This window comes from Haplochromis burtoni, unplaced genomic scaffold, assembly GCF_018398535.1.
Source record: "Haplochromis burtoni strain Fernald_Lab_line unplaced genomic scaffold, NCSU_Asbu1 Contig_33, whole genome shotgun sequence".
Classification (NCBI taxonomy): domain Eukaryota; kingdom Metazoa; phylum Chordata; class Actinopteri; order Cichliformes; family Cichlidae; genus Haplochromis; species Haplochromis burtoni.
The window spans coordinates 1,764,865-1,789,110 of NW_024582394.1; the positions used below are offsets into that span (position 1 = coordinate 1,764,865).

A 24,246-nucleotide genomic window follows, 5' to 3' on the forward strand; every position below is an offset into this window, starting at 1 on the left:
CATGATAAACAAAAACAATAATCTCAGAAATCCACATGAATAAATGACTCTTTGCACACTGAAAACCTGTTTTTATTGAGATGATGCCTTTAGTGGACCTAAACATCAAAGCTTTTACACGACTGCCATCTAGTGGCAGATGGTGGCATGTCATTTCCTACAAAGCCGAGCATGGAAAATATTGTAATTGTCAAACTAACACAAAAATGACAAAAACAATGCAAAATGTTATAAAAGTGACAGAATACTTCATTTTGTGAGCAGACATTAAAGGTTTATCCTTTGTTTAAGAATCTTGAAGGCTGACGACAGTGCGGATGCTAAGAAAATAAAAAGAAGAAGAAGAATTAATATCGAAGTTTCAATTCCCAACAGAACCAAAACATCCATCCTACAATAGAATTGCAATGTTTATACAATTAATCAATCCAGTGGACATTACTACAAACATTATCCATTTTTTAAGCCACAAGTCACTGTTCTAGCTTAATCAATGTGAATATTTGGATGTTTTAAGGTCTCAAGGTAATCAAATACTTAATCAATAGAAATATTAAGGACACACTATACCAAATAGTATTTAAATTTTAATGTCCTGGGAAATAAGTTTCTGAAGTTATTTCTAAAGATCAATCAAATTGAATCTAGTGATTTGTTTAATCAAACAGAACATGTTAGACAGGCGTTAAAGATTTGAAAATACTTTTCTTACATACACAATTTTGTCCCTATATAGCAATTCAGCCCCAATATTTATGGCTAAGTAGACTTTTTCGTTGTTGTTTATATACACATATGAAAGGTCTCACCTTTTCCCACTTTTTAAAAGGTCAAAGGCCTTATTGATTTGAACCAGCGGGAGCTTCTCCGTAATAAACTCATCCAGTTTCAACTTGTGATTCATGTAGTCATCCACCAGTTTAGGCACATCCTTCACACTCTTCCACCCTTTAGAAAAAGTTAACAAGCTCAACTTGTAAACATGTTTTCATGTAATATGAATTGCATTGTTGTAAGACTGTCCTGTGGACACATTCACAGCCAGTTCAGTGCACATCAGATGTGAGTTTGATGTGCTCATAGTACATGAAACATATGTAAATGTATTGTTACAAACTGTAAAAGTGATTATATAGTTTATGTAGGATATACCTAACTGTCTGTCCTCACTGAACTTCTTCTTATATACGTTTTGAACTCAGGAACCAAAAACTGATGGGTATTTTGACAGAAATTTAGACGATTCATCGATTGTTTAATTTGTTAACTGAGCACAACTCAAGACTTTTTACAGATTCTATTTTTTTGGAGTTATTCTTTGGGTTATTAAATTGTACTTCAATAATATTTAGGTTCAGGAATGTTGATCAGAGAAAATAAGCAATGATTGTTTTTAATGCTTTACCTAAAAAAATTACAAAATAAAATTCTAATACCAAAGCATTTGTAATATAATTTTTAACACATTTTAAATATTAATAATCCAATAGTAAGGTTTTTTACTCCAATATAACATCCGATTTTGCACTGAAGGGCAACATTAGGGACAGTTTTTCAGGATGATACACTCAATTTTATGTTCATCACTCAATTCCACAATTGTGGAACGCATCAACAGGTTTATGGTAACTGGTAACAATTATCGTTATGAAATGCTGTTAAATAATCTAATATGTATGGTAATTTTTTTTACTTCACCTCCAAAATAAGTGCCCTTTAAGGTACGTCCCATGAGAAGCTTTTCAACTGAAATGCTCATTACTTCTGTCTCTGTCCATCCAGCAATGACGCAAGTACCCCAGGCATCTCTTGTGGACTCAAATGCAGCATTCTAGGGTGACAGAAGCAGTTGCTTAGCTAATTATCATTTTGTATTTGTATCATTATATAACTGTTTCACTTGTGTCACTTTTTGCAAAAGAGATCAAATCTAGGTTAACAAGGAAGACATTGTACAGTGTATTCCAATTATAGTCACAAGACTTAATTTGCATTGACACAATTGCATGCCAAATTTCAAATGAGGCACCCACCATGATAGCTGGACTTCCAACACACTCTAGCGCATAGTCCACACCTCCACCCGTCTTCTCCACCACAACCTCTTGGATAGGCTTGATGTAATCTCTTGGGTTTATACAGTCTGTCGCTCCAAACTGTCGGGCTTTCTCAAACTTGTCAGGGTTGATGTCAACCCCGATGATCCTTCTCGCCATGGCAACCTTGCAACCCATGACGGCAGCCAGCCCGACAGCTCCAAGCCCAAAAACGGCACACGAGGAATCTTTTTCAACCTGAACGCACAAAAGTTGGAAGCCAGTCAACTAACAATTCTTAAAGATCATTTCAGCATTTTCACAGATAGTTTTTACAGTAAATATAACATTTAGAGTACATTCCTTTAAACGCATACATGAGATATTATCAGGTCTGTGAATCTTGATTAAAATTATGTCTAAATAAATAACGCATGCAAGGATTTCCACTCATTTTTAGATGGTTTCTTTTTAGTAAATGAGTACAAAAATGTCCTGATTTTGTCATTTTATTTATGTTAATGTGTGTGGACCTACTTTTGGCTGCTCCCTTATTCACAAAGGGTCACCTCATTGACTTTGGCAATTTTTAAAGCAGATTTCTTTCCACATGCAGCCAAAACAGGAACATGTATTTCACATGTTATACAAATGTGTAAACAATTGCACTATGGGACTACTTTGCATTATTTGAATTTGTATAAAGTAACAAATTAAAGTAGTTGACATGTACACCTTATCCTGAAAACTTAGAGGCACTCATGTCATTTCTGCCATCTAGTGTTGATATTAAATGACTACAGTCTTGCAGCATATTGTAAGACAGAAAACTTCCAAATACAAATATCACTAATTTTTCTTTTTTTTTTTGGTTAAAATATGCTTGGCTGTTTATATATTGTCATGTTTATCAATATATCTTTTCAAATTTGTTGCTTCGTCACATCTGTTCTAAGAGTATTAGTTTGAACCTTTAGAGTTCAGTTTTCTAACCTTGCCTGCATTAATAGCAGCTCCATAACCAGTGGAGACACCACATCCAAGCAGACAGACTTTGTCTAGCGGTGCATCGCTTCTTATCTTTGCAACCGAGGTGTCGGGGACCACAGTGTATTGAGAGAAAGAACTGACTCCAAGGAACTGGTAAACCTGCTGTCCCTTGCAAGATATCCTGCTAGTCCCATCAGCCAAAACTCCAGCTTGCATATTTGTCCTAAAAACCACAAAGAACAGTATTTACATGAACACATTTTAAGTAATAGAGTAAACGTGGTTGTCTCAAAAATGGGGAAATAAAATCACCAGTTTTTCTTGCAATGATTTGTTTTTGGACTTAGACAGCGTTCACATTCCCCACAGTATGGCAGAAAAAGAGGAATAACTTTGTCCCCTGCGAAAACAACAAAACAATTATGTAAGTCTGAGAAGAAGAAAAAAAGAGAAATAAGACAAATGTCATCTGACTGGTTGTGGCGCACTTTACCCGGGGAGAATCTGGTGACTTCTGGGCCAGTGCTCTCCACTATGCCAGCTGCCTCGTGACCAAGTACTAAAGGGAATGGTCTGAATTTCATCCCTTTTCCAGTCTCAAACAGGTATTCCCAGTCTGTGTGGCACACACCTGTGGCAACAACCTGTACAAACCAAATGATGTGCCAGATGATGTGACAGTTTCAGGAAGTGGAAGTGTCTGTGGTTAACAGTCACACTAACAGGAAATAAGATTAATCATATGCAAATCATATGTATTGTCATATTGCTGACAAATTTGAGCTGTGCCCAACCTTAATTCGGACTTCATGAGCTTTAGGTGGTGCCACCTCCACTTCTTCAATACAAAGAGGCTTCCCGGGCTCCCACGCAACAGCTGCCTTGCATGTGATCACCTAAAGGGGAAAAAACCCCAAAACAAAACAAACAAGTTTGCAAGGATGAGTGACGGTGTTTGGGCGCTGTTACAGATGGAAACAAACAACAAACACTCTCCATGACAGAAAACTTTCGAATGAAAAGCAGAACCCCCAAAAGCAACAGTAGCTGTTTATAAGACAAACAGTAAAAAAGAAAAAAAAAAGCTTAAAAACAACTTTTTTCTTACCTTTCCAACTGTTGCCATTGTTGACAGATGCTGTCTTCATATAAAACAGCCTGTATTTAAACAAAATAATTTAAATAAAGGAATAATTAAATCTGCACTTATCACCAAAACAGCTGCGAGTTACATTATATCAACATTTGAGTGGGTAAGGTTGAACTGACCGAGTCAAACAGCAGACAGGTTGCACCCTCTTCTAATTCTAGTTTTTCTTCAATGGTTTAGCTCTGTCAGCGCATTTACGACACTTTCCGAGACCTGCCCGGTGCCTTTACGGCACGTTACGGTCACACGTGTTGTAGTCGCATGGAATTTCGGCAGGGCGGTCTGAAGTCTAGCCACTCGGTCAAATTTGTGAGTAATTTTCTTTGTCTGTGCAAAAACAGTGTTGCGCACTTTTTCGGTGTGTATGTTTTTAAACGACTACGTATTGTGTTGGTTTATGTTAGAAAACACCGATGAATTTTCGTACTTTGAATGACTGAGTAATGCTAACGTGAGCTAACGACTTCAGCTAGCATAAGAAAGAGCTTCCAAGTCGGCATAGTTTGCCTGAATCATGGGCAGGCTAATTCATTCATAAGTGTTTAGCTTCAAGCATGAAATCACGTGAGCTGTGTCGTCTTTGTGTTTTCATTATTTCTTATTTACAGAGCATTTGAGGAAAATGTCGTTCAGAGGAGGAGGAGGACGAGGTGGTGGAGGATTTGGACGAGGTGGAGGAGGATACGGTGGAGGCAGAGGTGGTGGAGGATTCTAGGACCGAATTGTTGTGGAGTGGGAAAAGGGAAAATAAAAAAAAAACGAGATTGGAAATTCGCAGAGGAGGAGGCAGTGGTGGAGGATTTGGACGAGGTGGTGGAAGAGGGGGTTTCAACAGACAGCAAGACTATGGACCTCCTGAATATGTTGTTGGTAAGCCAAGTTCTAACAAAACGCTAAACCGAGTGCTTCTTTATACACATGTGAAGCTAAACTTCTATGTTTGGTGAAAAGTCACCAGGAACTAGTCTGTGCAGTCACAAAAACAAACAAAAAGAACAGGCAGGCATGCAGATGTCCACACACACAATCTTGCTTGAATCTATGTAAAGCCCATGTAACATATGTAAGATGACATTATCAAGCCAACATTTACTGTGTTAATTACTTTGTGGTAGAGTCCTGGCAGTTTACATGCGGTGCCAGTCACGATAGAAACAAACAAAATACCAGAAAGTTTTTTTCCCCCTTCTGGGTTGCCACTCTTTGCTCTGTCATTTTTATAATTGTTCCTCTAGTTTTTCCACATCTTTGTACATTACCCTAGTGTCCATTCCAATCGTTTTGGCTATCTCCCTCTAGGAATTTGCTGCCAATTGTGAGTCATATTATGGTTTCTATTCCTTTAACCGATCCTTACATTGTTATTCTGTCATTGACAAATTCTAGCACTGCATCAAAAAAATTCCCAGAAATGCATAGGAGAAATCCACGGTATTTAACAGGCCATTCACGGTTGTAGTGGGCAGTGTTGATGTGACATGTAATTAAGTTTCTGGGGAGGTGCATGTCAGTTTATGAGGGTGGGTTGCATTATAGGGTTTCTCAGTGTCTGCGGCTATGTACATTGCCCACTGAAGCATACATTTCCAGTCAGTGTTAGCAGGCAACTCTAAAACAACGGTGGACCTTTGGGTGTGTGTGAATGGTGAACTTCAGTAGATATTCTATGTGACAAGAGTATGAAATTAATACACCGTGTGTCACCTACATGAGGCATTCAAGATCCAGTTCATGTTAATTAACTTTAACTACATGTTTCCAAGTTGTCCCAAAAACACCAGAAAACCAAAAAGTTGTTATATAATATTAGTAATAGTAGTGGTGATAGTAGTAGTAACAATAGTAATAATAATATGAGCAATATGTAAGTGTTTAAATGCAAACTACATTACAGACAATCTTTTATATATTTAATGATCATCCCACAAAATGTGAATATGACATGCTGTACCAGGAGTTGGGGTGCATGGAATATATTTTTAAGTCCACATTGTAATATTGTTAAAGATGTATCTGTGTTTCTACTCATTGGGCTGTTCAAAAGCAATTTTTTTTCCAACTTATTTGAACTTTGTTTCTATATATTTATATTCTAGTGCCGCAAAGTCTCTGTTTTAGCATATATTCTGGGTCACTTCCTTTAACCCCCATTTATTCCCTCGGCCTCCAAAGAATTTCAGACTTACAGAAACCTTGTGCTGGATGCCCATAAAGTGAGCTGCAGAGCAGTCAAGCATATGCTGACGTATTATAACCAGACAGAAATTTAAATTGGTTGTCAGTCATGGTATTGCACGTCTTAAACTTTAACTGTGTTTCATTGTCTTCACACCCTTCACAGCAGTGGGAGAGTTCATGCATCCATGTGAAGATGACATTGTCTGCAAGTGCACAACCGAGGAAAACAAGGTTCCCTATTTCAATGCCCCAGTGTACTTGGAAAACAAGGAGCAGATTGGGAAAGTGGATGAGATATTTGGCCAACTCAGAGACTTTGTATCCTTTCTATTGTCTTTGTTTTTCTCTAAACCTTTGATTGAGCCGGTGTAGGGGATCTGTTTGACATTGTCAGTGTTCTTGTTGCTTCCTTAACCCACCTTTGCAGTATTTCTCAGTAAAACTTTCTGAAAATATGAAGGCATCTTCATTCAAGAAACTACAAAAGGTACCAAAAATGTCTCACTAAACTTTTCTAGTGACTAATTTAATATCTTAGATTTCTAACCAAAATGTTGTCTTTTAGTTTTATATAGATCCGATGAAGCTACTACCACTGCAGAGATTCCTCCCGAGGCCACCAGGAGAAAAGGGGCCTCCAAGAGGAGGCAGAGGTGGGGGTAGAGGTGGAGGAAGGGGTGGTGGTCGTGGAGGTAAGATGGCATTCTCATTTTAATTTAATCTTCTGGCTACGTGTTTAGAATATATAACAAAACAGACATTTTTGTTTTTCTTTAGGAATTCTGCTCAGTTTTTGCTCAGTATTTACTTTTGTAGATTGAAAATGGAAAAAGCCTAATGCATGCAAGAGTAGTTTGATTAATTTTACTTTCTTTTTGTCTCAGGTGGTTTTCGAGGAGGCAGAGGTGGAGGTGGCCGTGGTGGAGGAGGAGGCCGTGGTGGAGGAGGCTTCAGAGGAAGAGGAGGTGGCGGTGGTGGACGTGGATTCAGAGGTTGGCAGGTTTTCTATCGTCTTACAATGTTTTGGTTATTTTCCCTGATGTGACACATGGTTTGTTTATTATGTCTGAACTTCGTTGATCTTTTGTTTTCTTATAGGTGGGAGATGATCTGACTCTGATGGTTCATTGTGACCATCACATCCTTATGGTCACTCTCGCAGCTAAAAGGTTATGATCTGTGTCAGATCCTGGCCTGTTGGACTCATATGAAGATTGTCTCTATTTGTAGAGTTGATTTTCCTGTTCTATTTTAATTTTTTTTTTTTTTACCAGTTTTAGAAGATTGCTGGATCTTCAAGATTTGTATTTAAAATGTATTCTTGTAGCTGGAACCTTTTTGAGTGATTTGTGGGGATTATTGTATATTAGTGAGAAGAATGACAGGCGTTCGAACATATTCACAAACCTCCATGTCCAAATGTCTCCATGTGCAGGATGTCAGACTTGTTTTCAGCTAAAAACATTGGTAGTTTGTAATATAAAGAGTTACCATTGCAATCAAATGCCTCAATTAAAAAATGTGCTTTGTAATTGTGTGGCTGTTTCTTTTATCATTCAGCAGTTTTATCCACATAGAAATTAAAAGAAAAGAAACAAAAAAACCAGGCACAACTATGTTTTTACTTACTTTGGGCATCTCCTTGCTTATAAGTCACCTAAAAATATGCTCTATTTAACTCAAGTTACAAACCAGTGGAGGTTATGTTTCAAAACCCCTTTAAATTAAGGCCAAGAGAATCCTTGTGCTCATACTGGGTTCCTTGTAATGGCAAGAAGACGTATCTCTTGTCCTGCATGAGTAGGACTGGATGACTTGTGACTTGGGGACAGTTTTGTCAGTGTTCTTTTTATAAGACTGAAGTGCGAAACTCATAAGAGGAAGTGATCGATATCATGTTCTTCTTTTGACTTGTTTTGAATGCACTGAGTGACAAAAACAAACGTGTCTTATTCATTGATGTGTTATGGGCTTAGTCTGTGTTTTCTGTTTGGCATGCTTTTAAAAAGCAAAAATATACTTAAAACGATGCAGGTGACGGAAGACTGTGGTTTCAGGAGATCGAGGCTGGACCATCTGGCTTGTCCATACTTGCGCAGCACATTGAGGTAGTGCACTTTTATAAATATCTGGGTGTCCCACTGGATGACAAGTTCTACTGGTCACTGAACACTGATGCTCTCTACACGAAGGCGCAGAGCCAGCTCTTCTCCCTGTGGAGGCTGAGGTTCTCTGGTGTGTGTGTGATGAGATTATCACAGTGGTGGCCAGTGCTCTCTCTTATGCTACTGTGTACAGACAAAACAAGTGGCTGGACCAGCTGGTGGGCAAGCCAACTGTGCTTGGCAGGAGGCTGGACACTTAAGACTGTGGTTGTGAGGGATACATTGAACAAAATGAAAGCTATAATGGACAACAGCAGACACCCGCTCCACAGCCTCCTGACTGGGCAGAGGAGCAGCAGTGGCATACAGCTCCTCTCACTGCTGCAGATCTGAGCGGTTCAGGAGGTCCTTTGTCCTCACTGCTAGTTTAACTGGCAGTTTTTTTAACTGGTGAAAGAAGTTTTCTTAGCTGTTTTTTTTTCCCCCACACTGTAGTAGGATTCTTCTTTCCTTCTGATTTTTGCAGGTAAAAAATCAATAACTGAAACTCACATTTTTATATCTTTCTTATATGAGTCTGGCATGTTACAAAAGCCAACTCAGCTTGTTCAGTGTGAATCTTGTTTCCTGTATCTGGGCACAGTGTGTTGATCTATGTCTCAGACTAAACCCTGTGAGTTTCTCAGTGTAACAGAGTAACAGCTGGACAGCATTCAATCAACCCTGGGTTCTGGATGAATCAAACCTAAACAACCGAGCCTAAAAAAGGACTAAAAGCAATTCTAATAAATAAATATATATATATTTTTTAAAAAGGTGCAAAATGAATAATAAAGGTGCTAAATTGAAAACAACACCAATGAAGTAATTTTTCATATAGTGCCGAAACAAATGGTTTGTGACTGACTTTTAGATTTATAATGAGGCTTAAAAGCAGATTTGGAAGAGTGTGCTGTACTTTGAAACAAGCTTCAACATATCAAAGATATAATTTCCTTATCTAGCTTTTTTTTTTTTTTTTATCTTTATCCCAACATCATCAACATTATTTACATGAAGGAGGTGCTGCTGGCAGTATCTCACCAATCAGAAACAAGGACAAAACTACTAGAAGTAGAGTGACTGATTTTAAAAAGGAAACTCTGATATTAGGAAAATATGACGAGGTTAAACACAGAATACAGACTGAAAACACCAGAGTGTGTACGGTATGTGAGGAAATGTCAAACGTTGTGTTGTTTTTTTTTTTTTTTTTTTTTTTTAATATTTGTATGACAGGTCTATCATAAGTGAATTTGATAGCTTATAATTGTTATTCCAAATTAAATTTTAGATGTGTGTGAAACAGTATTTCAGCTGCATGCCTGGTGCTGCTTAACTGCCATAAGTGAGTGAAAATGAAATATAAAAACAGAATTCAAAACACAAATTGCATTGTAATCCTGCTCACTCTTTAAAGACACCTGAAGCATGTTTGGTCAAGAACATCATTTATTATTGATGTTGACTGGCACCGTTAACAATTGTCTAGTTTAACACGAAGTACTAAGATGTTCAAGTTCAGAGTTAGTACTTATTCCAACTGTACAAATATATCAGTAACTTTTTAAAGATAAACATAACATATTCTCCAGCATCCAAAAAGCAAAAGTCCCCCCTGTCAATGATGACATTCAGCAATGACTGAAGTTATTTCTGAAAAGTGTTTAAAAAATAAAAGATTGCAGCCTACATGTTTTCATTTATTAATTTGTTTTATTCACAAGTATTTTTTTAAATATTTTTTTAAAATTATTATCATTAGTAGTAACATAAGTAGTACCAGCAGCATGCAACTATTTGAAATTCTTAAGCGCCCTTTTTTGGCCTATTTTCTTCATTGCTCCCAAATGCGTCATGCCGTACGCTAGGCGTTCTCGTATCTGATTGGTCCGAAGGTTAACTCCTTTACGCCTGCTCAGTGGCCCGTCTTCTTCTCTAGAAACAACGAGCATGGAGACAGCTGGTGAAGTGAGTACTGTTCACAAAGACTGTGTAAGAAATATATGAAAAAACAAACAAAGTTTCCGTTTGTGCATTAGTCGTAAAGTTGCCTTAAAGTTCAAGTTTATTGTAAACCTGGCAAGTTCTGTAAACTAGCATGCACGCATTAATTTGCTCTGAATGAAGTACAAAGAATCACTGTTCGATTACTTAACAGGGATCTTTGGTGGGTCAGCGGCAAATGTTTTTTTGCAAGTAGCTGCAGCACTTAAAAGCCATAGTGATGGCATGGTTTAAAAAGCATCAAGACTGACGGCGCTATTGGGGGTTATGTAGGCTGAATACTATTAAAGCAAACATTATCAGGAAGAATCTTAGAGATGCATAATCTTTGACAGAGTGCAAAGGCTAACTACGCTGGGTGCAACTAGCTCGATCTGCCACAGGGACTGTAAAGCTGGAGCCAACCCACAGCTGCAGCTACTCACTTGACTTGGAAAAACATGCACATGTAGACATGGAAAAATACTGTCCTTTGCCTTCAGGTAATCAAGTGCAAGGCAGCTGTTGCCTGGGAGCCAGGGAAACCTCTTTCTATTGAAGAGGTGGAGGTAGCCCCACCTAAGGCCCATGAAGTTCGCATTAAGGTAACATCAGACTCGTTCATAAATCTAAAGCCTGACTTGACTGCAACTGAATAAAAACACAAAACAAAACTATGTTCATTTTAGATTCATTCAGTATTTGTGTATTCTTTTAAGATATGTTGCTATAGTCATGTGATAAATAGCTTTCATAGGACTCTAGGCAATCATTTGAAAAACTACCTTTACTATTCCCATAGGAATTAAGAGGGTAAGTAGCAGCCGGGTGCTGCTAATCAAATGCACTTAATTAAAGGATCATCAGCAAGTGTAGCTTTCTCTATTAAAGCAGATTTTTTTGGCAGTTTGCTTGTCTGAAGTATTTATACAGTGCTAGAAGTTTCACAGGAGTGAATGCCCCAGCAAATTCACCCCAAGGTCAGGCTACATCTCAGGCTCTACAGGCCTCAGCGTGTTAAATATGAAAGCTGATGAAGGTACAAAAGAAGCTGGACAACTGTTGTTGTGATTTGGCGCTGTATAAATAAAATTGAAATATGAAAGTAGACTTGTCACCTCATTACTGAAAAACCTTTGACAGGATGGAGAACATTTAAAAATTACTGCCAAAACTTTTAAAATTAACGGGCATTTCTTTAAATAAAATAAAATAAAGATGAGAACAATACTAGTCCTTGTAAGTGTATTCACCTACATCTATAATTATTTCCTGTGCTTCTGGTTACCATGTTTTTGCTGTTGATCAAATAGAGGTAGGCTTCCACTGTTTCAGGGTAGTTGCTGACAGACCTCTCTCAGCTTCATTCTGAGACTTAAAAAAAAAAAAAAATATAGCATTAACACTGCCTATTAACATTACCGATGGGCAGGACTGACATTTGCTGCCTAACTCCCACATTAACCATATCATTTTATAAGCTGCTACCTGAATAATAACAGGCTGCTAATGTGGCTATCAGGTAATTGCCAATTGTAAAATGGACATTATTAAATATATTAAATTTATATTCATATTTCAATGCTGTTTAAAAAGGAGCCTCAAAAAATTCCTCATAAAGACCTGGGTGTTTGGCTTTAAGAAACCTTAAGGATCTGAGTATCAATTTCTTTTGGAGAAAACCTCTTCTCCCTACAAGGAACATAGCAGAACAGCTTATGTTAGCAAATTTGTATCTGAATAAAGCACAAGATGTCTGGAACAATTTCCTTTTGAAGAGGTGATAACAGAGTGAAGATGTTAGGTCACAATGCACAACACCTTGTACCAGCTGTCAAAGCATGGTAGTGGGGTGATAATTTGGACATGGCTTTTCAGAATGGGTGGAAAGAAAAGAATGAAGCTGTTGCAATCATTGAAAGTCCAGACCGCATCCTTAAGAGAGCTGTGCATAAACAAGGAAGAGTCCTATGAAAGTGTTATTTGATAAGCAGAAAAATAAACAATTTGTTTTTGCTCTTTATTCTTTTAATCCCATCAACCCCAGGCTTTTGCTTTTAAGGTTTGAAACCACATGTTAAATTAGTCAGTGATTTTTTTTTTTTTTTCATAAATAAGGTTTAAGTTCAATTCAACATAATGTTTTAAATGTAGTACTAATATTATACTCTTCCATCCAGCATCCATGCCTGATGTGAACTTTAAGTGACTCTGTGTCTTTCAGATCTTTGCTACAGGCGTGTGTCATACAGATGCCTACACGCTGAGTGGCAGTGACCCTGAGGGGCTTTTCCCTGTCATCTTGGGACACGAGGGTGCTGGAACAGTTGAAAGTGTTGGCGAAGGTGTTACCAAGTTCAAGCCAGGTAAACAACTGCCAAACAAAACATTAAAACTTTAATATTTTACTTCTTGGTATACTTAGGAATAAATATTTGTTGCATGTGGGTTGTTTTTGTCTTGTTCTTTTTCCAAGGTGATACTGTCATCCCGTTGTATGTGCCTCAGTGTGGTGAATGCAAATTCTGCAAAAACCCCAAGACTAACCTTTGCCAGAAAATTAGGTAATGTATGAAGGCCTATTTATGTAACCTTGAGGTGCTGAAGTCTACTTTTGTGATAACAATTTCATTAAAGAAAGATGCCCCACCACAGGGCAACAAAAGCTCAGTCAGAACCTATTATGTTTTCTTTGCACATTTCATCATGCTAATCTGCACATTTCCTTCCCCCTTCACCCTGCAGAGTAACCCAGGGTCAGGGTCTGCTTCCTGATAAGACATCACGCTTTACTTGCAAGGGAAAGCAAGTGTATCACTTCATGGGGACCAGCACCTTTTCTGAGTACACTGTAGTGGCTGACATCTCTCTGGCCAAGGTGAATGAGAAGGCTCCGCTGGATAAAGTGTGCCTTCTCGGATGTGGCATTTCTACAGGATATGGTGCTGCTCTTAATACTGCCAAGGTGGGTATGACATGACGCTGCTCATCTGCAAAGACATCGTGCAAAACATTAGATTTCATTGGAATATTTACAATCTTTTTACATGTTTGTCGCAGTCTCACCTATAGAGTAATAAGAAAATAGTTGATAGATTCTTTTTTCTTAATTTGCAGTTTCACGCAAATAGTTTTTGATGTGCTAGCAGGTCCTTCAATTTTAAATGATGTATTCAGGTCTTTACAGAAAGAATAATAAAGGAGGCAACTGTTAAGATCCATGTTTCAATTATCGTGTGTTTTTTACACACACACACACACACACACACACACAAAAAAACTTAAATAAAAGCAAGAACACAATACGTAGGCCAAATACTAGTAGGCCAAATCTATTTTAGAGTTCATACTTGGATTATTGTTTATATGGTTATTTATCATGTAGGCACAACACTTAAACTTTCACATTTGTATTCTACCTCATGCTCACTCAGGTTGAACCTGGTTCCACATGTGCTGTGTTTGGCCTTGGAGCTGTGGGCTTGGCCGTTATAATGGGCTGCAAGGCTGCCGGAGCAACCAGGATCATCGGTGTGGACATCAACCCTGATAAGTTTGAAAAAGCCAAGGAGTTTGGAGCCACTGAATTTGTAAACCCAAAGGACCACAGCAAGCCAATCCAGGAGGTTCTGGTGGAGATGACTGATGGGGGTGTGGACTACTCATTTGAGTGCATTGGAAATGTGCAAATTATGGTGAGACTCAGGCCCACCAGCATGCATGACCCGCATGCATGCTAGAAAGATGTGTGAAAAAACAGTGCACATTAGAATTCAATTTGTATAGCACTGTGGTGTAACTTTGTAAGTAGTGTACAAGGTAAGTTTAAAAAAACAACAACATTTATTTATTGTTGTTTGGGTTTTTTTGTGTGTGTCAGAGAGCTGCTCTGGAGGCATGCCACAAAGGTTGGGGTGAAAGTGTCATCATTGGTGTAGCTGGAGCTGGACAGGAGATCTCCACCAGACCATTCCAGCTGGTGACAGGTCGCGTGTGGAGAGGCACAGCCTTTGGAGGTAACGGCCTGAGTTAAAGAATTTATTTTAAAGTGCTTAATATTATCTGGCTGCAGCTTTCGTCTTTATTTTGTGTATTTTTTATAAGCATAACCTTTTATTAAGTGGAGTCAGATAGGACACATTGTTTTGTAATGAAAACACAATTTATAATGGTATTTTATGAGCCTTATTGTTGTTGGCTAATGTGAAAACTGGAATGCATATGCTGTTTTCAAACCCATAGATTCAGCATGTTAAGTTTTGTAGCTTCTTTTAGTTGTATTAAGACCTATTATTTATCTATTTTATCTATGTAATTGGTGCTTTGCCTCAACACTTTCAGTAAAATGGTTCAGTCATGCCTTACTGATGTTGGCAGTTGTAAAACTGGTTTTGTTGTTCACCCTCAGGGTGGAAGAGTGTGGAGAGTGTTCCTAAACTGGTGGAAGATTACATGAGTAAGAAGCTGAAGGTGGATGAGTTTGTAACCCACACACTGCCCTTTGAGAAGATCAATGAGGGATTTGACCTCATGCATGCTGGAAAGAGGTGTGGAAAAACAGTGCACATTAGAATTCAATTTATAGAAGTGGCTCTGTAGTGAATGTATTTTGTTGTTGAACTGCAGTGCCTTGCATCCTTAGCCTAACTTTCTTTTTTTTTTTCCCCTTCTCATTGCAGTATCCGCACAGTGTTGACTTTCTGAAGTGCCTGAAAGAAAAATCCTTCACATCCAGCCTTTAAAGAGTCTCCTGCCATAGTTAAAGCACTTGTTTTGATAGTGTACTTTTGACTGTTAGATGTTTTTACTAACAGTAAGATATGTTTGACTGATCCATTTCAATTAAAATCTCTGTAAAACCAAAGGTTTCTGCTTTTCTGTTGGTTGTTGGCTGCTCTTGAGCAGTGTCTTTCAGTGACATTTAGTTGGTTAATATCAAGATGGCAATATTTAATCATTAATTTACATAAAGGCACCAATATTTGTTATATTTTGGAAGCACCTGTTAGATAATACCACAGTGAAATAAATTAATAATTAAGAATGCTGCTTACATACTGCAATATGGTCTCACAGGTCACTCACACATATTTCCAGTTCTTGTGTATCATATAATGGACAATGGACATCATACTTTTTCCTATACAGGTACAAAATGAATTTAAAAAATTGCCTTTGCGATATTCTAATGTCATGTGCATCAGGGTCTGTATAAACTGACAGGCTGTTTGGGTCAGAGGCATGCATAGTCGAATAGTAACACACTGGCTTCGCAATTACAAATACAAGAACAAATAAATATATATATACACACACACACTTTCCTAAATGCAACAACACATTTTAGGAATAATTGTCCATATCAAACTGTTATTTAGAAAAGCATCGACAAGTTCCCACTGCTACAGTGAAATATTCAGTCTTAACCATAAGATGATTCTCAGTTTTCGCGTAATGTACATAATTATTATGAATACAGTTTATTCAGTGCGTTCGTATCACTTCAGAGTTTTTTTCCACTAACCACTGTCCACGCAATCAAACCTGAAGGAGGATGACGTTTTTCCCCCTCACACGTTGAACCAATATTTAATTTTGTACGTATTTTCTTGCGCATGCGTGTTGTGCTTACCATACGACCCAATCCAAGCTATTTTAACACACGGCGAAAAACTCAAAGTGATTTCCAGAAGATGGCGACCGCACTGGTGGTGAGTCCCTTTGCTAGAATAGGTTATATGTGGTTCTTTATCTTTCAAACAGCACGTTTATGGAGTATTTAATTAACCAGCGGTAAAAGACAACTAGGCGACAGTTTAGTCTAAATAATCGAGAGTCTGAGAAATCTTGTAAACTTTACCTCTGACAGGTAACAGAACTCGCTAGCCAAGCAACTTAGCGTAGTAAATTATAGCCAGTTGTTTTTAAAATCTTAATATCAGCAATATTGCTTGTAAGACCATTTACAGTAACTGTTTTTAAAGTATCGTTTACGCCGGGTTAACACTGCGTTGACTGGGTATATGCCCCGGTCGGTGCCCTGAGTTGAACTCAGATACTTGTATGAATGAGAGGACACCGGTAACGACTCTCGTGGGTCCCAGCTAACGTTAGCTGGAAACCAAATATTGGTCAGTGTGGGGAAATGTGTTTAAGAATGAGCTAGACATCTTCTCTATAATGCAATTTAAAGTGGCAAACGATAATAAATGCTACCCTTCGAGAAAACCTATTTCTTTTCTCAAGTTTGCTACAAGTCTGTAGATTCAAGCCATTTTACGTCAGCATGGTTCCACGGGGAGGTGGAGCATTCAACAGGGCTAAAGAGGCCCTAAACATGTAGACACGATAGCATAATGTGGCATGGGTTGAAACGATAAAATATCGTAAGACGTTAAATTACTAAACCTCTCAGACACCGTGTGCACACACTTGGTTATAATCATTAAAATACCAAAACAACTTGCACTTCTTTTTCTTCTAGGTGTCAAATTCCGTTCCTGCAAATGGTGAAACTGAGAAATGTGAAACAGCTGTTCAGAAGGTTGTGAATCCTGAAACGTACATCAAACACCCACTACAAAACAGGTAAGCATTTATCCACTTCTGTCTTTTCTTGTAGAAGTATAAATCGATACAGCTTATAACATTGATGTATCATTCTACCTTATGTATAACAGTTGCAAAAATACTGAAGACAGTTAAACTGTTATATTCCAGTAGTGTGAGTCTCCTTAAATGAATTTTTGCTGTTATATAGTATGTGTGAGGTGGTAAAAGTTTGCAAATTTTTCTTCACTACCAACCTGACAAATGTAGACAACACGTGGTCATACTCTGTAGTAAGACGTTTGTTTGTTTGTTTTTCCCAGGTGGGCTCTTTGGTTTTTCAAGAATGACAAAAGCAAAACGTGGCAAGCCAACCTTCGTCTCATCTCCAAATTTGACACTGTGGAGGACTTCTGGGCGTACGTTTTTGTTACTTGTTGAGTTCATGCCGCTCTGTATCATAGACTTGTATGCAAAGCTAGAATTATAGTATGGATGGGTTTCTGGTTTTTGTTTTTGTTTTTTGAGCAAAAATGTTGATGATAATTCCTGTTTGTGTTGGTGTGTTTCAATGAAATTCAAATTGGCCTATTCGTTGAGGAGAGGTTGCATGTATTCATATGCTATGCTCATTATACTAAGCTTGGAAAAAAGCATGCCCATCCTTAAACTATAGATCCTATAGTGTAGTCTCTGGGCCAATGGTGACCCTTAGAAGTTATGAACCACTGTAAATTTTATTTGTCGCAGAGTTGACGCCTTATTGTGATGGCATCTCTCTCCTTAAGAGAGAGAGAAGTATTTCCTGTGTTGTCTTCTGTTCCAGACATCACAACAGACTAAACCTTCCTAACACTGCCAAATCCAGCTTGTCACAAAATATGAGCCTCACAGTTGAAAAAACAAAATAGACTCTCTACAACTTAACTAACAGTGTTTGATGTTTATGTTTGTCCTGCGCAGCCTTCAGTCATATGCTGAGTCTATGAAATAGGAATTTATTTTTTTTGTGTGTGTTGTGCCAAGACGAGCTGTGGGTTGCTGGTGATGCATGAAATTAATTTTCTTTAAAAAATGCTTTCTTTCTTAGATTATACAATCACATTCAGCTGTCAAGTAACTTGATGTCTGGCTGTGACTACTCTTTATTTAAGGTAAGAAGTGCTTTTGTCCCTTTCAGTACGTGCAGTATCCCCATGTAAAATGACATTTTTCTGGTATTTCCTATTCTCTGCTTAACAAAAGTTGTTTTAGTAAACACTGAAAGTGGACCCCACCTATCGAATAATCAGAATGGAAAGGAGCATCTTCTGCATTAGGCTGACAAATGGCATAGTCCGTGTGCATTGACTGGTTTATTTCAGCTTTTCAGTTTATTGAAATGCTTCATCCAGTGTTTAACAGAAAAACCTTCCAAAATTTAAAATCCCACAATAGAGTATGTTGTTTTTTGTTTTTTGTTTTTGTCTTTTTTCCTCTCCCTGCTGTCATAGATGAGGATAGTTGTGAGCATACAAGTGTCTCAGTAATTCAGCTTTGTGTGACTTTAGTTAATACATTAGTTGTCTGTTAATGTATTAATTTCTTGATGACTTGTTTGCAACAGTGATGTATATGGTGTGGGCTTGTGTTTGAATACAGGATGGGATTGAGCCCATGTGGGAAGATGAAAGGAACCGGCGAGGCGGCCGCTGGCTGATAACTCTGTCCAAGCAGCAACGTAAAGTAGACCTGGATCGGTTCTGGTTGGAGACGGTATGTTGCGCCCTCTTGTATTTTTGGTTGCTCTAACAGAGTCATCATTCTTCTCATCTATTGGCCTTGTACACTGTGTATGTTTTGACACATGGCAATAGGAATGTACAGTGTAAATGGGTGTAGATAAAAGGATGAATTCCATGTAGCAGTCTTAGCAAACCACAACTGTGACAAGCCAGTGAATGCTAAGTACACAACATTTCAGGTACTAACTGCATGTAAAACAAAAACATGTGTCCACAATAACAAATCTTTTAAAAATTCATATTTTCCTGCAGCTCCTGTGTCTTGTTGGAGAAGCTTTTGACGACTACAGTGACGATGTTTGTGGAGCTGTCATTAATGTTAGAGCCAAAGGTGATAAGATGGCTATATGGACTACAGACTATGAAAATAAAGAGGCCATCACACACATAGGGTAAGTTGAAAATGCCACAATTAAAGATGAGGAAAAAAATCTGAGCACATTAGATGCTGTTGTGCAAGTTTTTGTTCTTTTTTGTCTTTTCTCTCTTCTGTCTAGAAGTATGATTCAGAATGCTCTGTAGTATCATATAGTATTAGTCTTGGAGTAAGAAGCCTGTTACAGGAAGATATAACAATTTTATTTTATTTATTTTTTTAAATGACTGAGTTTGTCTCATAGCTACTATGTAAAATGTCTTTGCTTTTTTAGGCGTGTGTATAAAGAAAGGCTAGGCGTCCCACCAAAAGTGATCATTGGTTACCAGTCACATGCAGACACGGCCACAAAGAGTGGCTCAACAACCAAGAACAAGTTTGTTGCCTGAGGATCCAAGGATTATCAACCAAGCCTTCCTGTGTTTCCAAATAATTTTTTTTTTTTTTTCTTTTTTAAATTGAATGTAACTTCGATCTTTTGGAAAACATTGGGGGGAAAAGGGATAAAATTTGCTTTTTTTTTTTTTCTCTTTTTTTGTCACTTATCACATGTTTGGGACACTTAAGGAGACTGTGATAAAGATGCCTTTTTTCCCATTTGGTTCTCAATAATTTGGTGTATTTTTAGCTTTTTTTTTTTTTTTGTTAAAGTACTCAACATTAAAGGCATATAAAATAAAAACATGTAGTTTAATAAACTGGTACTGTACTCCTGTAGCAAATTTCCAGTAACGGCATAGGGATTTAAAATGTTTACATTGGAATTAAAATTAAACAAATCCAAGTAATGCGTTGACTTCAGAGGCTACTCACTGTAGAAGCAAGGCAATGCTGACATCGTTGCCGTTGACCCACTTTGGGTGTCACTAAAGTCAGTTTTTTGTTTTGTTTTTTTTGGGGTGGGAGCGGGTTCATGTAAGTTTCTAAAGAGTTAAAACTTCACATCTCTGTAATGACATCAACATCAGTGTTCCATGATAGATAAAATTTATTTTCTTTGGCCAAAGTATGTGTTCGGTGCATGTGTTTTCCAAAACATGCGTGTTATACAGCATTTGTTTCTAGAACATGGTTAAGCTTTGTTAAACAATGCAAACAGTTATTTCCATGCCACATTTTTGTGACAAAATGAATATTGTTGGATGAAACGGTGCCTTTAATGTAAATCCCTGCCTGGTATTTCTGAAATGTACAGAGCGGCAATGTAAATAAACTTGTACAGTGGCTTTTTTTTTTGTCAACATGGTGTGCTATAAACTTGTCAGAAAATGTTTTAAAGCCTCTACAAAGCACTCAACAGTGGGTTAGGAGAAGTTACTTTTTTTTTCTGCATTGCAAATGTCTGTTATGAAAGAAACTGATTTCAGGGGAAAAAAAAAAGGTTTGATTCTTGTGTCCAAACTTAACTTTGCTGCTTCATGACGTTCTTTTTTTTTTTTTTTGGCATGGCATTCATTCATTGAGGAAAGACTTGTGCTTTATTTTTTATTTATTTTAATATTTATTTTTTTAGAGACGCACTACTAAAATGCTTTCAGCCTTAAATAGTGTTTTATGAGGGTTTTTCTTTAATCCTATGATACCCTGTTCACTATTTAAAAAAATAAATAAATAAATAAATAAAATAATAATCACATAACTTTTCTGAAATCCTCAGACTCGGTATCCTAGCATTAGGATAAGACATTGTGAAAACAAGGTTTGATATTTTGCTCTTCAATAATTAAAGGTTTACACGAAGCAGCTGTAAGTGATGATCATCATAAAGTTGCCCCTGTTTCTTTCTCGAGCATTGTAGGGTTTGTGTTCCAATTTTGTTTGCTGGCTTTATAACTACAGTATATTGAGGAAGATTAAGCGGTTTCAGTGGGAACCGCTGCATCACTAATTTATGGTACGTGCCTTTATTAGGCTGCACAAATTGCAGTTTAAGGGGGTTTTAAGTAATCTATGACATCAATTGACTGTTACTTTAGAGCAACAGCAGCTTAGCCCCTTCTGTCCATTTGAAATAAGCATCCTTGTAATTGACACAATCTATCTGGTCACGTTTTCACACGTGACAACTTGGAGGAAATTAGAAGAGAGCTACAGGAAAGTCTCTTGAGGTTATAAGAAAAAGCTTTACCTCATCAAAAGTATTCCTTGTTGAAAGCTTTGGAGCATTTTCATTTTGCTCCCTGGTAGATATTCAAAACATTATTTGTTGATGTTGAACAAGTGAAGATAATTGAACACATTAAATCTCTCTGCTTTAATGCAGACCAGAGTGACTAGTAAATGTTCTGCAGTTACAAGGCACTGTTAAATGTTAGCTGTGTTCTACAAAGCCCTTGACATTATGCTTCTTTTCCACTCATTCACATGCTTACACCAATAGCAACAGAGCTGCCATGAGTGCTGCTCACCACTGGGAGAAACTGCAGGATCATGGTCTTGCTCAGTGGTACTTGAGCACATGAAAGGGGCAGGGTATCAAACTGCTAACACTGCAATTAGTGGTTAGCTTGTTCTACAGTCTTTATATTTCATATATTTGCAATGCAGACAAAATACATATGGCCCCATGAATCATGTCTAACCTCATACCTCAACCTTTGGATGGTGTCACCTTGGACTCTACTGCTACTCCAGTACTGCCATTTTGGACCAGGTTATGTCCTTAAGCTTACACACTACACAAACTACTACTACTACTGCTTTCCCCAAGTCTGTGCAGGGCTGACAAAATATTGTTTGTATCTGACTGACACTAAAAAAAACTAGTGCATGGATTTACTTCCAGGGTGGACACACAGAGTAATTTCATACTGTCAAGTTGTCCTAAAAACTCCTTGCGGCAAGAGTTCTGACAAGGCACTCAAAAAATAGATATGTCTTCTCCAGTATTAGCTTCAGTGGCTTCAATTTTAATCCAGAATGGAATTTAAAATCATCTTCATATACAAAGTGCTGAATGATTAGGCCCCGTCATATCTTAAAGAGTTCATATTACCTCATTATCCCCATTTGGGAGACAGACACCCTCTCTACTTTTAAGATTAGACTTAAAACGTCCCTTTTTGATAAAGCTTATAATTAGGGTTGGAACCTGATTAAATTCTTGTGATGTTACAGGCTCAAGCTTCTGGCGGACCTCCTATGATACACGGAGCAGTTCTCCACGTCCCTCTTTTCATGTCCTATTTGTTTTCATACCACATCAACTTTTGTCTGCTCTCTTCCTTAGTTAACTATAGGCATAGCCTAGTCACCTGACGTTCCCCTCACCCTTCAACCAGTTGCACTAGATGTCTGCTACTCCTTGAGTCGGCTTCTACCTGAAGTTTCTTCTTTAAAGGAAGTTCTTTCTCCCCACTGTTGCCAAGCCATTGCAATTTATTTCCAATATATTAAACTATTGTAAACTCCATTCTTATACTCATGGCAAGCTGTGAGTGTGGCACAATAAGCTCTGGTTTTATTGTGTAGTTTTGAAAGAAAATGGTGGATTGGTTGAAGATCTTGTCATAAGACATTGAGTCAAAAGTTTTATAGGCGACTTTGCATTAGTTTAAATGATATCCAACTGCATTTCCCCATGTTGGATAGATTCAGATAGCAATGTCAGCCTTTGCAACTATACCAAAAGATTGCTCAATTTACTAATATCCCACTCTTTAATGTAATGCTGCAGTTATCATAAGTACTAATCAATATAACTGCCTATATAACTGTTTTTATAGCCAGTTATATCAGGTCATATAAATGCATTTTTAGGTGCACTAAATGGAGCTTATGCGTATGTTCAATAAAAAGAATCTGTATTCATTCATCTGCCTGGATTCCTGGGTGTTCAGGCTGCTAATCTATTCTTTACATCACTTCCGCTTCCCCACACTGTCAGACTTGTTGTCTGATCCAATCAATTTCTTGCCCACCTTCTGCAAGTCAATCCACCTCTCTTCTGTGTGCTTTAAATCTCAGTGCTCTTCTGTCATTCTGTAAGACTCTCATTAGTGCAACCCACCTAGAGATCTTCCTTCACCTGCTTCATCTCTGACATCACCAGCATTTTGACTCCGGCAGTCCTGTCCTATTTCCTACCATCATTAGACTCCACTCTGCAATGTAGATATCAATGAACCATTTTGACTTCCTCCAAATGATTCCTTCTTCTCAGATGCTGTTCTTGTATTACTGATCAGTGAGATCATTTTCCTTTTTAGTGTATAAAGGTGTGTCTTTCTTTGCTTGCGCCTCCATCGCACAATCCAAAGACAAGCATGTTACATTGATTGTTGATTCTGTAGGTGTGGCTGTGAATGCTGTCTTGCTTATAATGTTTGCCTGTGATAGACTTGTGAACAAATACTGAGTTTACCACACTCAGTGTCACTGCCTCTGACTCAGTGCCAGCAGGGATAGGATGGATGGATGGATGGATGGGATTTAATTGTCTCTTTGGATAGGCAAAACTATGATACAGCATCCAATAAAATCTCAAATAAGATATATTTCTTTATTTTATCAAACATGTCCCATTGTTTTTAACTTATTATTATATATCTGTTGCCACCGGGATGTCTGCCTTTCCTTTATTTTAATAATTTCAAAGCAAATAAGATGCCTGACGCTGCATTATGATCATCTGTTAGCATATTTAGTGCGAGTTTGTGCAACCTGCTTTTCTTCATATGCCTTTTTAGCTGATTAGCACCTCTTGTGCTCCTCTTGTTTACACAGCTGACACCTGAGGTCTGTGGATTTCATGTCTCTGATGCCTTGACAGATGGAATTGCTAATCTGATCTGACACCTAAAATTGACAGTCACAACATTAATGTGCTTCCCATGAAAATCAGGTGCAAATTAAACAGGAGTAACGTATATTTCCCTTCTTTTTTTTCGATTTGTATTTTTAAATTTTGAGGATCCTGTTATGATTCTTAGAAAATGCTGGAAATATTATTCATGTCTTATCTATCTATCTATCTATCTATCTATCTATCTATCTATCTATCTATCTATCTATCTATCTATCTATCTATCTATCTATCTATCTATCTATCTAT

The 24,246-nt window shown here is 37.7% G+C and overlaps 4 protein-coding genes across 6 annotated transcripts; 3 read left to right on the forward strand and 1 right to left on the reverse strand.

The window, feature by feature from the left end:
- Positions 1 to 50: 50 nt before the first annotated feature.
- Positions 51 to 4,387, reverse strand: LOC102300257 (alcohol dehydrogenase class-3). 2 transcript variants are annotated; one of them, XM_042219472.1, is made up of 10 exons: positions 4,296 to 4,387; positions 4,135 to 4,184; positions 3,821 to 3,922; positions 3,520 to 3,670; positions 3,339 to 3,426; positions 3,030 to 3,249; positions 2,034 to 2,294; positions 1,699 to 1,831; positions 810 to 948; positions 51 to 320 (listed from the first exon to the last, which is right to left on the reverse strand). In XM_042219472.1, the coding sequence occupies exons 2-10, from the start codon at positions 4,150 to 4,152 to the stop codon at positions 287 to 289; spliced, it is 1,146 nt and encodes a 381-aa protein (XP_042075406.1). In that variant the 5' UTR covers positions 4,153 to 4,184; positions 4,296 to 4,387; the 3' UTR covers positions 51 to 286. The 2 variants fall into 2 exon arrangements, with proteins under 2 accessions (XP_042075406.1, XP_042075405.1); XM_042219471.1 differs by having other exon boundaries at positions 4,135 to 4,302.
- Positions 4,363 to 7,886, forward strand: gar1 (GAR1 homolog, ribonucleoprotein). The gene is made up of 8 exons (XM_042219474.1): positions 4,363 to 4,485; positions 4,785 to 4,877; positions 4,969 to 5,046; positions 6,518 to 6,672; positions 6,782 to 6,841; positions 6,920 to 7,046; positions 7,239 to 7,346; positions 7,453 to 7,886. Exons 2-8 carry the CDS (start codon positions 4,799 to 4,801, stop codon positions 7,461 to 7,463), a joined length of 618 nt encoding a protein of 205 aa, XP_042075408.1. The 5' UTR covers positions 4,363 to 4,485; positions 4,785 to 4,798; the 3' UTR covers positions 7,464 to 7,886.
- Positions 7,887 to 10,358: 2,472 nt separating this feature from the next.
- On the forward strand, positions 10,359 to 15,348 carry LOC102300883 (alcohol dehydrogenase class-3). 2 transcript variants are annotated; one of them, XM_042219470.1, is made up of 9 exons: positions 10,359 to 10,469; positions 10,988 to 11,089; positions 12,709 to 12,850; positions 12,961 to 13,048; positions 13,230 to 13,449; positions 13,919 to 14,179; positions 14,365 to 14,500; positions 14,893 to 15,031; positions 15,164 to 15,348. In XM_042219470.1, exons 1-9 carry the CDS (start codon positions 10,452 to 10,454, stop codon positions 15,186 to 15,188), a joined length of 1,131 nt encoding a protein of 376 aa, XP_042075404.1. In that variant the 5' UTR covers positions 10,359 to 10,451; the 3' UTR covers positions 15,189 to 15,348. The 2 variants fall into 2 exon arrangements, with proteins under 2 accessions (XP_042075404.1, XP_042075403.1); XM_042219469.1 differs by having other exon boundaries at positions 10,437 to 10,493.
- Positions 15,349 to 16,092: 744 nt separating this feature from the next.
- LOC102291913 (eukaryotic translation initiation factor 4E-1A) lies at positions 16,093 to 20,419 on the forward strand. The gene is made up of 7 exons (XM_005919428.3): positions 16,093 to 16,195; positions 16,969 to 17,072; positions 17,357 to 17,452; positions 18,124 to 18,187; positions 18,675 to 18,788; positions 19,070 to 19,209; positions 19,468 to 20,419. Exons 1-7 carry the CDS (start codon positions 16,100 to 16,102, stop codon positions 19,580 to 19,582), a joined length of 729 nt encoding a protein of 242 aa, XP_005919490.1. The 5' UTR covers positions 16,093 to 16,099; the 3' UTR covers positions 19,583 to 20,419.
- Positions 20,420 to 24,246: the final 3,827 nt, after the last annotated feature.